This window comes from Camelus ferus, chromosome 2 (assembly GCF_009834535.1).
Source record: "Camelus ferus isolate YT-003-E chromosome 2, BCGSAC_Cfer_1.0, whole genome shotgun sequence".
In the NCBI taxonomy this organism is placed as follows: domain Eukaryota; kingdom Metazoa; phylum Chordata; class Mammalia; order Artiodactyla; family Camelidae; genus Camelus; species Camelus ferus.
The window spans coordinates 30,166,565-30,180,092 of NC_045697.1; the positions used below are offsets into that span (position 1 = coordinate 30,166,565).

The 13,528-nt window shown below is 49.0% G+C and overlaps 1 protein-coding gene across 1 annotated transcript; it reads right to left on the reverse strand.

Moving 5' to 3' along the window:
- Positions 1-3,258: 3,258 nt before the first annotated feature.
- Positions 3,259-6,848, reverse strand: PHOX2B (paired like homeobox 2B). The gene is made up of 3 exons (XM_032496759.1): positions 6,312-6,848; positions 5,226-5,413; positions 3,259-4,256 (listed from the first exon to the last, which is right to left on the reverse strand). Exons 1-3 carry the CDS (start codon positions 6,550-6,552, stop codon positions 3,741-3,743), a joined length of 945 nt encoding a protein of 314 aa, XP_032352650.1. The 5' UTR covers positions 6,553-6,848; the 3' UTR covers positions 3,259-3,740.
- Positions 6,849-13,528: the final 6,680 nt, after the last annotated feature.

Here is a 13,528-nt window from a genome sequence, read left to right on the forward strand (position 1 = left end):
AGGTGACCCAAAGTAAAAAGAAGCTGACATTTGAAATCCAAAAGCTGGTTGCCTCCAGACATTTAAAATGCAATCTTCTGGGAAGCTGGGGCAAGGGTGGGCAGTGGGGGTGGGGAGAGAGGGGCATGTTTTCCTCACCATTCTCCAGAGTTTCCCTTGTCCCAGAGATAAGTTGCTCAAAGCAGGTCAAGGCCAGCAGAAGGGAATCTGGGGAAGCTGACCCAGTTTATTCACATCCGAAAGGATTTCTAGGGTCTTCACGGGGGTTTCCAAAAACACTTCTTTGGCTATTTGCTTTTTCCTCTTCTTTCTCTATCTTTCTTCTTGTTTTCTTTCTCCTTCCTGGTCTTGTCTCTCCCTGGCCTGCCCATTTTTCTAGCTCACAGAGGCTTCCCTGGTGGCCCTGAATGCCTATGGGAAGGCAAATTTTCCTCTAGCCAAGCGCAGCACTGAGTCACCTGGGTTTTGAATGCTCTTTTTGCCAGTAAATTCTTGCCCTTCTTTTTGCCTCTCCCAGACCTTCTAAGTTACATTTACAACCAAAGACTCTTCTGGCTAAGGGGTCTGGCACTTGCTGACATCTTAGCCCAGCACAATTAATACTGTTGTTTATGGAATACTGTCTCAAAATGTTTACTGAAGGCTATTTCAAGACAGATTTTTTTAAAGACTATTTAAAAGCCTTTTGGAAAAACTATTTGAAGTTTGATAAGACCCAAAGGTTTCAAATTTCTGAATGAAACCCATCCAATCTGATGCAAACCTTATTTGGAATCTTAAGGTGAGAAGCCCTGATAAATTCAAACCAGATCAGCTGCTAATCTTCAGACCAGAGGAGGCAGATTGTGGCCCTCCCTCAAATGAGGGGAGCTGACTTGTCTATTGCTAAGCCCAACCGGAAAGGTACTCAGGTTTAAGTACCAGAAGTCCACACAGGCAACTGCTTGAAGAAGGTGGCCCAGCCAAACAATTCAAGGAAGAGGCAAGATTCCATCTTGGGTCTATGGTAGTGATTCCTTCCTTCCACAAAGGGGTCATTGAAGCTTCCAACCCCCCCCCCCACTCCCACCACGCCCAAGCACACCTGTTCCCAACATAGTCCCAATTCTGGCTCAGGTGTTCTCATATCCTCTGTGGGGCTTGTTAGACACAAATGGCTGGGCCTCACTCCCAGAGTTCCTGATTCGGTAGGTCTAGGATGGGGGTCTAGGAATTGGTGTGTCTAACAAGCTCCCCGGTAGTGCTCAGGCTGCTGGTCCAGGGACCACACTTTGGGAAACACTAGTATAGCTGATGGGCAGGCTCTGGAATCAGATATCCTGGGTTCAAAGACTGGCCCCATCACTCATACACCAGGGCCTCTTGAGCAAGTCGCCTTCTCTGTTGCCTCAGCTTCCTCATCTGTTCAAAAGAAAATAAGGATAGAAAGTGCATACATTTCCCGATGTTGTTCTGAGGAGCAGATAAGATAATGCATGGGAAACAAAGCCTGGTGCAGGCAAGTGCTGGCTAATTCCAGTTGTGGTTGATGTTATTTCTCCAAACACACCAACATTGCACAGCTGCTCTCTGGTGGGTGCCTTCCTGATGAACCTGCCATGCAGAGGTCCTCCGGGTGTCCCTGGGTGCCAGCAGTTTGCGGGGTTTTAGGAGGCAGGACCGCCAGGCCCTCCCTCAATGCCATCAGTCCTGAAGGTGCCAGCACACTGCACTTTCTCCAACTTGGAAATTAGCATCCCGCCTTCTTGCTACCGAGTCCCACAGTGGACTAGGCACTGATCTCTTGTGCTGTGACTGGGAAAGAAAGAAAAACGAACAAGAAGAATCCTGCCTGCTATCTCAAGCACTAAATTTTATATTGGTTGAAATTAGCTGCATGAATTTGATTCCCCAACCCGCCTGGGTTTCCAGAGCCCCAACAGCTTCTTGATGCTTTGTACACTTTCCTCTGTTCTCCCTTATCATCTTGAAATTAATTTAAAAAACAAGCAAACAAAAACAAATCAAGGAAAAGTCAGAAGAGCTCAGTTGCTAGACTTGCTTTTTGTTTTTATTATCAACAATCAAGTTAATGGTACACTCTTGGAAAACTATATGCACATGTAGAAATATTTCCCTCTTAAATAGAAGCATTCATTATAACACATATAAATAAATTCAAAAATCTGAAACATAATTTATGATGCTTATGTTCACGAACGTAGTCCAACAAGAAGAAAAAAGAAATCAGACAGACATGCACCTGATAACAAAAATATATACCATTGTTTGAACCGTGGTCTCTCTAAACACAGAGGAATTGAACCCGTGAGAACCTTATTATTCCATAAAGACACGCCATAGAGACTACAAGAAGAGAAAAACATCATACAGTCACGTAGAGGAGACGGTCTGTACTGATATTAACACGATACAATTGAGTCACAGAACACAGTTGTAGAAAGACACCAAAAAAGTTAAAGCCTCAACATTCAACTAATACCTATAGTTTGTGCCTTTTAAAATAAAAAATAAACAAACAAAAAAATCCCAACAAAGGTGTCTAAACTGCGCAAAGAATGGAATCATCAATATACAGTCCATCCACCATACAGGATGTGAGTCCATTTCGGATCAAACAGAAATGCAGAGACACAAACTTGTGTGCGCGCCTTTTCCTTGCTGGGTAGATCTCTGCAGCCAGTTGCTTGGACTGCAATTGACTCCAATCCAAAGCAGTGCCAGAAAGTTCAGTAAAAGCTGGTGGAAGAAAATGCCGGTGGGGGTGTCAGGAGAGAAAAAAAGGGAAGAGTTGCGAAATACATGACAGTTTGCAGAGTTTGCGGATGAAAAGGCATCTCATGTATAGGGCATCTTTCAGGGCCGAGTGGCTGCACAGATTCGGGCTGAGAGTTGCAACGCTGTGGGGTTCGGATGCGCAGTTGGCAGGATGGTGTTCGACGAAGTGGGGCAGGCAAGAGGGCTCGAGAAGTCACCTTGGCCGCGGGAACAGTACCATGAGTCGTCGCCGCAGCGGCCCGAACCCAAGGACGAGAGGGAAAGGGGGACTGGAAAACGTCCCTACTCTTCCCCGAGGAGGAGCCCCAAGGGAGTCTGTGCTGTCTGGACGGTGCGGATGAATTCAGGGGTTCACAAGCTAGAGCTCTCAGACAGTGCCAACTGCAGCTTCCCTCTTCCTCTCTTTAGTTTTTTTTTTCCTAGATTGTAAGACCTTTCGGGTATTTTTAAATTGTTACTTCCTTCCTATATATATATATATATATATATTTAATTTGGGAGAGTTTTGTTTCTTTTTCTAAGCAAGTCACTGAGTTGGTTGTGGCCCCCCATCCCTCTCTCCCTGTCACCTGCTCGGGCCACAGACACACATTCCCCGAGACAGACGTACACCGACACGCAGACACAGCCCCCTGAGAGCGCCCCCGAGTCCAGGCCGCGCCGCTCACACCTCCCAGGCAGCAGGCGGAGCCCTGGCCCGTCTGCGCGGCCCTGAGGCAGGTGCGAAGCCAGGGAAGTGTTTTGTTTCGTTTGGAGGTTGAGAAAGAGGGTAGGAGTGGGGTTGAAATGGGGGCGACGCCATTTTCTCTTTATTCTTATCGCGATTACGTTAGGCTCTCGAGGGAAACAGCCACGGCAGCAGCGACAATAGCCTTGGGCCTACCCGCTCGCCCGCTCGCCCGCTCGCCCGCCCGGCCCCGGCTCGCCCGCCGCCGCCGCCGCCGCCGCCGCGGGACTCCAGATCAGAACATACTGCTCTTCACTAAGGCGGCTTTGGCACCGTTGGGTCTTTGGAGCGAAGATAGGACGCTGGCGAAGGGGCCCCCGAGCGAATCCGGGATGGAGGTGATGGGGCCGGGACCGGGTGCCCAGCCTTGTCCGGGGCCCCCGGCCGCAGCCAGGCCTCCTGCCGCTGCTGCCGCCGCCGCCGCTGCCGCCGCCGCTGCCGCCGCCGCCGCCGCCGCCGCACCGCTCTTACCGGGTTCGCCTCCCGGACCCCCCGGACCCGCCGCCCCCGGGGCTCCTGCGGGGCTGGGCCCGCCGCCGCCGCCGCCACTCGCCCCGCAGCTGGGAGTGGGGTTGGGGTTGGGACCTGGACCCCCGGTGCTGTCCGGATCGGTGCTCTTGGCCTCTTTGCTCTCGTCGTCCCGAGAGGAGTCAGACTTCTTTCCCGAAGAGCCGTTCTTGGCCGCGGCCGCTGCAGCCGCTGCTGCGCGCTCCTGCTTGCGGAACTTGGCGCGGCGGTTCTGGAACCACACCTGGTCAGAGAGAAGAGAGGCGGTGAAGCACGGGGAGAAAGAAGGAAATGGGAAAGAAAAGCAGTTAGGGCAGCCCACGTTCCCGTTCAGCTTGTTTTAAACTTCACGCGCCGCAGGTACTCCCGCGCACATCCACCCCACTAAGTCAGCCTTGCCAGTGGCTGGTGCATCTTTGGAAAAACGTTCTTAAGGCGACCTGAACGTGCCCCGGAAACGGTGGCTTGCAGGAAAACTAAAAAGGCCGCAGGTGCCAGAAAGGCCCTAAAATGTAAGTTCTTATTTTGGCGGGCCTTTGCTCGGTCTACTTCCTGAGCTACCCCAAACTCGCCATCGCCTCTAGGCCTCAGGTCTCAAATTAAACTCTAGTTGATAGACGGAGGAGGGGGTCTCTGGGTTTGGCCCCTGCTGCCCATCCTGGCCTTTGGGTGCGCACCGCCCCTCCGTTGAGGGGCTCACCTGAGAGGCGCCCTGGCCAGCTCTTTAGAGCAGTTGGGTCTCTAAAAGGTTAGAGTAAACCGCGGATCTTGACCTTCATAGACTCCCAACCCTTTTGCGAATCTGCTGCAAGTCACAGTTCCCGGGAAAATGCACCTGTACCGATACGCCACTAGCTCCAAGTTAAAAGCTCTTGAGTTAGGAGGTACTTGGCAAAAAATACGTAAAATATAGAAGTAAAATCTGCACTCCTCCCCCAGGGCATTTCCTGTCCCCGAAATGCCTCTCTCATTCATACCCCAAGGCCCCTGAATGCCTCTGCAGCGCTAGCTGAGGTGGAAAACACATGCAGCTGTGAATTTAGGGCCAAAAACGCGCTCCCTAGCCCTTCCTGGCGCGCAAAAGCCCTTTAGAACTTGTCCTCTCAGGAGAGGCCCGGAAATTCGCACCTTCAGTAGAATCACCCGCATCCCTGCACTGCACCCCTGCCCGGCGAGGTGCCGCAAAGCCAGGTAGGTTTCCGGGCAAGCGTACCTGGACTCGCGCCTCGGTGAGGTCGATCTTCAGGGCCAGCTCCTCCCGGGTGTAGATGTCAGGGTAGTGCGTCTCCGCGAAGACCCTCTCCAGCTCTTTCAGCTGCGCACTCGTGAAAGTGGTGCGGATGCGCCGCTGCTTGCGCTTCTCGTTGAGGCCGCCGTGATCCGTGAAGAGTTTGTAAGGAACTAGGGGACAACAGAGAAGAAAGGGTGTGAGCAAAATGGTCTGGAGCGCGCGGGCCGCGGAGCTGGCATGTGGGGACTCCAAGGTCAGGTGGCGCTGGAGCGGCCGCCGACACCAGCGCCGGAAGAGTGGCCGAGAGGAGCTGGAGAGAAACCCCGAGCAAATTAGTTATACACGGAAACAGGGGCGCAAACTTCGGGCTTTGGCGGGGTCCCTCTGGACACAAGCGCCTTTGGGTAGGTTGAAATAGCGCACTGGGGACGGCCGAGGGCCGGGGACGCAGTAATGTTTTGATGAGGAAAAACGAAAGAAGAAAAAAGTCCGAAAACATCATTCGGAATATCAGGAAGCCAGGGAAGAAGTTACTAAACACTTCCACTGTTGGAACTTTTTAATTCTCAAAAGTTGACCCGGCCCGAAAGTTGGGGGAAAGCGCTGCAAAACAAAACAAAACAAAACAAAACAAAACAAAACAAAACAAACAAACAAAAACAAAGAAACACAATAAATTAAAGAAATAATCATAAAAATGACCAGCCAAAGAGGTGTGAGCCGCTGTCGGTTCTTTAAAAAGGAGACACTGCCAGTAATGAGCTTTACTCTTGGTTATTTAATTATTTTCTAAGCTTTACGTCTCATCGCAAAGTAAATAAATTATGCCTATCATTTTGGCAGCTTAAGATAATTTTGTTGGCGGTTCGGGTGTGACTAGGATAGTGTAACCCTGTAAGTGAATTACCCCTCCCTGCAATCGCTTCTAACGTGATAAATTCTTTCATTTGTGTAAGCAAATTTCGTTTGGTAAATACTAAACACATTTCCATTTTCAAATGCAATCAAGGCTTCCTATATACGAGCGGAAAGGCGGCTTCCTCCGCTGAGAAAGCTGGCGGTCCTTACCTGCGGCGTACGGACTGCTCTGGTGGTCCCTGAGGGTGCCGAGGCTGCAGGATCCCGGCGTGAGGGACGGGCAGCCGGACGTGGCCCCAAAAGTGGTCCTTATCGGGTTATACTGGAAGCCACTGGCCTGGCTGCAGGAACTGAAGTCAGCATAGGCTGAAGCCAGGCTCGAGGTGTCCATCCCAGCCATACAGGACTCGTAGGCAGAGGAATTGAGGTAAGAATATTCCATTTTATACATTGAAAAGGCTCTGGATGGCTCAGCCAAGTGGAAAAATGAAATAAAAGATGGGTATGGAGAAGGTGGCTGGAGTGGGGAGATGTGCACAGCTCAAAGCCTGCCTCCAAACTGGCCTCCTTACTACCAGCAGAGCCTAGTTTTATGAAAAAGCCTCCTATGAGATGCCTTGTCTGAGGTCTCTAGAGCATATAGTCCTCATAATAAACTTGGCTCTTTCCACTTGGACAATAGCAAAGCGGTTGGTCTTATTGCTGGCGCTTTTTACATGACAATAACTCATCCGTCTATTGGGCTGGCACTGGGGAACTGAGCTGTCCAACCTCCCTATCATTGATTCCTGCATCTCTAATTAGAATTTAATACCACACCATTACGCACTGAGCCCCTGATCCTCCCTTCTAACCAGCTCCCTGCCCTTTAATTCAATCACACTACTTGGAAATAATGAAAGTTGGGTGACGATTCTCCCTGATCCAATTTCCCCGAGCTTTTAAGCCTTTTTAACTGATCATATACCTTAGGCATAAATTGAGATAGTGTGTGTATTTTCCTCCTTCTTCCTTCTCCCTCTCTCTCTCTCTCTCTCTGTCTCTCTCTTTCTTGGTTAGGGAGAAGAAACCTTGATGTCATAGAAAACCTGTTTTGTAAGAGCGTTACACGCTCAATTTAACAACAAGCCTACCCCCCGAAGTGCATGAAATGTTATAAAGGACTGGGACATTGGCAAGACTCAGGCGCCCTGTAACATGGAGTAAGTGGGCCAAGGGGGTTTATGAGAACGATAAGCGGATTTCTTTAAAATACACCTTGTAGAGGGGATTTTTTAAAAAGCATCTTATAAATTGCATTTCTTGTCGCGGCTTAATGTGCTTTTCTAGAGACTCCGCTTACACAGCCATTTAGAAAATACAAGAACAGCCGAGTAAAGCTCTTGAATGTAAAACATCTGGATTCTCAACCCATGGCTTCTTTGCGCTATGTTCCGTTTTTTTCTGCATTGGCGCGAGATTTGCATTTTGTTGGTTTGTGTGGTTGTTGGTTTTAATTACACTGCTTAACTGGCAAGCAGGCATGCAATGTCCCCAACTGTGTCTCCTCTTCCCTCCCTCTCCTGCGCTCTCCCTCTTTTTTCACCTCCGCTTTTTTCAGGTGCCCACAGTTCCCTAAAGACCGGAAGCTTCGGAAAGAGGATTGCTGTCTGCCTGCCTTTTAGGTTTGCTGACTGCAGTGAGCGAAATCCTTGCTCTTTAAATGCCCAGGCTCCAGGTCGGGGACTTTTCTTGTCCAACTCCCCAGGCTCTTGGGTGCTGGCAGCGAGGCACAGACAAAGAAATGAGCCATGATTTGTGGACCTCGGTGGCCCCATGATTTAAGCAGAGGGAAATTTTCATTTGGTTCGTTAGGCTGTAGCAGAATAAGGGAAACTATTTCATTAAATCCTTCCTCTCGGTGGACAAGAGAAGGAATGCTTAGTCGAATCGCCGTGTGGTGTAAACAAACCCTGGATATTTTATATGAATTAAATGTGTAGATAATTAGTTTTATTGCATTCATTACCCCCTTTATGTGCTCTGTAACAAGTCAGTAATTAAAGTAACAAACTCATAAAGTCTTTATAGGGGCATTTAGGCGTTCAGTGTTTGCCAAACTAAGTGGTTTAATTCGATGCTAGTGCCGGGGAGTGGATGGGCGCCCGCTCTCCACTGCCACTGTGTTTTATTGCGCACTAAACTGCAGCGGACGCCGTAATGGATTAAACAGGGACAGCGGCCCCCCAGCCTCGTGCTTCTCTGCGGGGTGTGTTTCAGTCTGGTTTCAGGTGATGGCGCGTCCTTTGCACGTGAGGAAGCACTAAAGTGCAGGCAGCCGGACTCGCGGAGGAGCCTGGTGATAGTTTTATGGGGAGGGCTGATAGTTTTATTGCAGTTGTATGTTGTACAATGCGTATTTGATAAAGATGGGCCCTTGGCGACCAGTGTGCACTTTTTTGTGCACGGGGGTGAAATGAAAATAAATGTGTACAAGGTTTTACTGCGGCGGGAAACAAATTGCAACGCTCTAAATGGTTTTTCTTTATGGTCACCAGACAAGAGGAGAAAAGAGATGCAAACATCTGTCTTCAGTCCCCTATACCTAAAGGCCAGCAAAGACGGATGAGAATCCAAGTGTTATTACAGTGGGGATTTGTCTTTATTTATCCTGCTCTCATGAATATGAATCTGCATTTGGACCGGGAGGTAGCTGTGCCCCTTTGGATGCTACACATAGACTTTCCCCACCCTGACTTACCCCCACCCTTAAGGGAGGTGGGGGACAGATTGTCAAGCACAAGGCTGCAATTGTCCAAGTTGCTCGAATCCCTTGGACTTTTCAGAGGTGCTTCCTGGCTCTCCCAACGCGACCCCGTTGCTCCAGACCCACATTCGAGGGATGTGGTTGCCGGGAGCACAGGCCGCTAGCCCGCTCCTCCCGCTTACGTGGAGTTTAAGCGTTTTTCTTTGCAGAAGAGTGTGACATGGAGGGGATGCGTTCTAACTTTAAGACTCACGCTTGGCAATAACCAGGCTCACACCCCTCTTGGCGCCCTCGCCTGGGTGCACCCGAGGTTGTATCTCCGCTGGGTAAAGAGCGCGCGCGCTCCGCCCAGGAAGCTCGATCCTAGCCCCGCGTCGCTGCTCCGCGCCCGGGCCCGGCCCTAAACCAGATCCGAGTATGGGGCAATTGCTCTTTGGGTCCTAATTTGCAGACAGTCTCCAGGTCCCATCGGGGAGGAGACCGACCGCGAACCTGGAGTGTGCTGGGAGCGCGGAGGAGCAGGGTTTATTTTGGCAGCTTTTGAGGAGGGCTCCTTGGTGAAGGTGTTGAACGTTGGGATTCAGTCGGTGCCTGGAGGCAATTCTTGTGCCCAGTGGAGCTTGGCGTGGGGAGTACGGTGTGCAGCTCAGGGGAGCTGGGTGTTGAAGAGGCGTGGGAGGTGACCCGGGGAGAAGCCGAGGAGCAAGGGGAGGATTCTGCTGAGAGGTGAGGGCTAGGGAAGTGTGAGGCCGCAGGGGGCGCCCGAGGGAACCGGCGAGGGGCCGGCCTATACGCTGCCAGCGTAGGGCACTGCCTCGTGCTCTCCGCGGTCCCACAGCCCGCCCGGGGCCCGGTCTCTCCCCGCCCTGCGATCTCGGGCTCCCACCGGCCTCGACTACCCGCTTCCTCTGACCACGGCGCCATCCCTCTCCCAGGTGCCCGGCTGGACCCCGGCCTCTCTCCAGGCGCCCCCTGGTGCCTGGCCTCGCCGAGTCGGGGTGCCGTGCGCCTCCTTCTCTTTGTACCGGGAGACCTTTCAGCGCCGGACCGCATGGTCCGATGAACAAATGCGCTTGACTTCATTTTCCCCTTTGTAGGCCTTGTAGGTTTATTTTGTTCGGTGTCACTGTCCCTCTCTTCACCCCACCCCCCACCATCCCTGGCACATCGTGTCCGCCGGTCTTTTGTGGCCCGAGGTCCTGCTTCTGCTCCGAAGATGAAAGGAGTGCGGGGCTGGGCCAGGCCGGAGCCCCAGCCCCAGCGCCCTGTTTTGTTCCAGTTGTGCTTTCTACACGCGAGCTCTCCCCTAAAAGTTGTACCAAATGGTTAATTTAATTATTCCAACTATAGACCAACTGCTTCAGCAGCCTCCACCACGCGTCTGGGAGGAAAAAAGAAACCATCTATAAGAAATAATCTAATAAAAGTGAAGTGTAGAAAAACCCCTCCTGATTTTCAACCGGCACAAATAGAATTAGAGCTTCAGCATCCTTTTCCCAAACAGACCTTTTGTCCAGATCACAACTTCAGCCAACCAGCAATGTGTACAGGGCCCACTATTTATTTTAATAGAGGCGGTGGGTAGCGAGATGGATTGATAGATAAATGGCCACATGGATAGATGGATGGTTTGATCCATCTTCCTCTGACTTCTCTTTCTTAATATGTGTACACGGCTGATTTTTTTTCCCTGCTGATTTTCTGAATCAATAATGGAGAGGCAATGCTATGTGGTAAAGGGGTGGGGGGAGGCCATTTAAAGCACAAAAAGGGGAAGAGACTACCAGCATATATACCATGAGAAAAAAAGATGTTTACATGCTACCCTGTACCAAATAAAAAAGGTTGAAAGTTTAAAAGAAACTTTTCTTTCCTTTTCTTTGCCATTCATAGGAGGGTTTTTTTTTTCTTCTTTTTTCCCTTGAAAGTCAGAAAGAATGTTAGAAGACAAGGAAACAAAACAGCAAACAAAATGCCATTGTATTGTAGTAGCAATTCATGGGAAAATGCTTGTCAGCCTCCTAATGCCTCACTCCTAGGAGGCTGTTTTACCACAGGCGAAGCACAATAACATGGGAATGAATAAAATATTAAATACCAGTGAGAGTTGCAGAGGAATTTTCTTTTTCATTGCTTTATTTGATGCTGCATCCGAATTATCCCAGCACAGCAAGACCACTGCCTGCCAAAGGCTCAACTCAGAACCAACAGTTCTCTCAACTAGAGAACTGAAAGACGAATTTGTCCTTAAGTTTCTCCAAAAAGATTTCTGCAGGCAGCAGTCTTTCGCACTCACCTGCACTTAAAAAAATAACCTAGATGGGATTTATTGAGACACTATTTCCCCAGAACATAAAGGAAGCCAGTCACAGCATCCCCAAGCATGAAGATCCACTGATACAGACATTCTCCTAGCATTTTAGAATTTTTACCACATTTTCCATTTGCCTAGCAGCCATAATACACAGGTTTCATATTAGAAACTTTCTGTGTTTCTGGTAACTAAACTCCTGGCACTGTGAGACAATTATTAACCAATTGACAATAGTGTATGCAAAGTAATTAACACAGTGCTTGGCACCTGGAAAGAATCCAGTGAATTTTAGCCACCAGACCAGTGTTGTGATGATGATGATGATGATGGTGGTGGCGGTGGTGGTGGTAGAGTCTCCTTGAATTGCCTGTTAAATACTTGACTTCGGAATTTAGATGGTGCATGGACAGTGTCTTTTCTGTTGTATATTTATAATGCATGTGGAAGAGGGTGGACAAATCAGAGAGCATGCTCTAAAACAACAAATGGGATAAAATAAAGCAATCAGGCAGAAAACTTCCATCTTTTAAGAGTTCACCAGATGGCATGTATGTATATAAGTTAACTATGTGTTTTGTCTTACATTATGCACAGTACATACGCATGATTAAGGTGGTACTTTACTCTTGTATGTAAATATTGTATATTCAGGGTCTTTTCACTTTAAAAAGGTACTTGCCCTGGGTTAGCTATGTGAGTTTGGGTTAGAGCTTTACTGCTACTCATAGAGCTAACTCACAGACGGTGTTTCTGTATTTGAATTAACTTTGGAGGCACCCCATGTGTATCCTTTATATAGGTGATGGGGTACAGATCCCCAGGATCCATCCTTTTAAGGACATCATCATGGGAGAGCCCAGCTCTGCTCCTCTCCTCCCCCACTCCATGCCGTGAGTAGCAGAAGGAGCTGCCTGTTACCTTTTTTGCTGGAGTTTAGCTAATAGTAGTAACAGCTGCTGGGCTGGTGGTGGAGGAGACATGGGGTATTTGATCAGAGTCACAGATGTAAAAGTGACATCTGCTTGTAACAAAGAAAGGAGAAACAAAATTAAATTAGGCAAGGAGGCCTCTCTGAGCCAAAAAAAAACAAAAAACAAAAAACAAAAAACCCACTATTTGAAAAAGGAAGGAAAAAAATAATCATGCACCCTGACCAAGCTTGTAGGGTGAAGAAGAGGACTTGGGGAGAGGATCTGGATCTTCTGGAGTGGCAACATCCTAAGGTAGCAATATCCTGAGATCTTAAAAGCATCTTCTATGCTCCAAAGAAAAGAGTCAGGTAAGATTATCTTTCTCAGCTGAGCAATGCCTTGACCTGTGTAAGCATAGTATGGGTTGAGACATCATTTTCAGTTTGAAAACAGGAAGGAGGTAAGGCCAAAGCCTCTTGGGTTAATAACAACCCAGTATTATTTGGGCAGAAACAGATTTTCATTTCATAGCTATATTAAAACTCCTACTGTCAGCTACTAAGAATGAGCCGCTTTTTACTGGGCTTAGAGGACTGTATTTGGCAGTTAGAACCTATGTGGTTCCTGAAATAGGGCTCAGTTGGGAGGGGGGTGGCATAGAGAGGCCATATGCTCAACACCCTCCCAACCTCTGTGCTAGCAAACTACAAGTGGTATGAAGGGCCATCCTTTTTTCCCTCTGTAATGACCTCTGAAATTTCTCCAAGTGGAACAGATTATGATAGCGTTATATAAACTAACTTCACAGTTATAACAGAAACCCCTGGACAAGATTCCATCAACTTTCTGCTTCCCGACCTATAAACCCATCCTGCTTCTCTGCTGTTCCCACTGCTCGCAGGAGGGATGCCTATTCCCACTGCAGCCAGCCCCTCACAGTGCCTGGCCGAGGACCTTCCCCAGGTCTTCTCCCTGGATCCTCAAATCCTCATGCTCACCTGGACGTATCCTGTTGTCATCTAAACACGCTCAAGCTACTCTCCTACTAATAGCCAATCAGTTAACACGGTGTTCTTCCTTGGCTGCACTCCCCACCACCACCACTTACCTCCCTTCTCCCCTTTACAGCCAAACGTCTTGGAGGAGTTGTCTCTTCTCACCGTCTTTATTTCTTTACTTCTCAACCACTCTGTGGCCTCTTCCAAAATGGCTTCCACCACCCTCGCACAAAATAAACATTTCTCGTTAAGATCACCATATCCACTGGGGATTTTCCAGGCCTTAACTTCCTTGAATGTTTAGGTTGCTTAAGGCTGTTTAACAAATATTTCCAGTTCTCCCCATCACTAGGCATGCAGGAGGACTTCACTTCCCTATACCCTAGAAGTTAGATGTGGCCATGTGACTTTGGCTAATGAAAGGTGAATGGAAGTATAAAGTGTGATGTCCAGGTGGA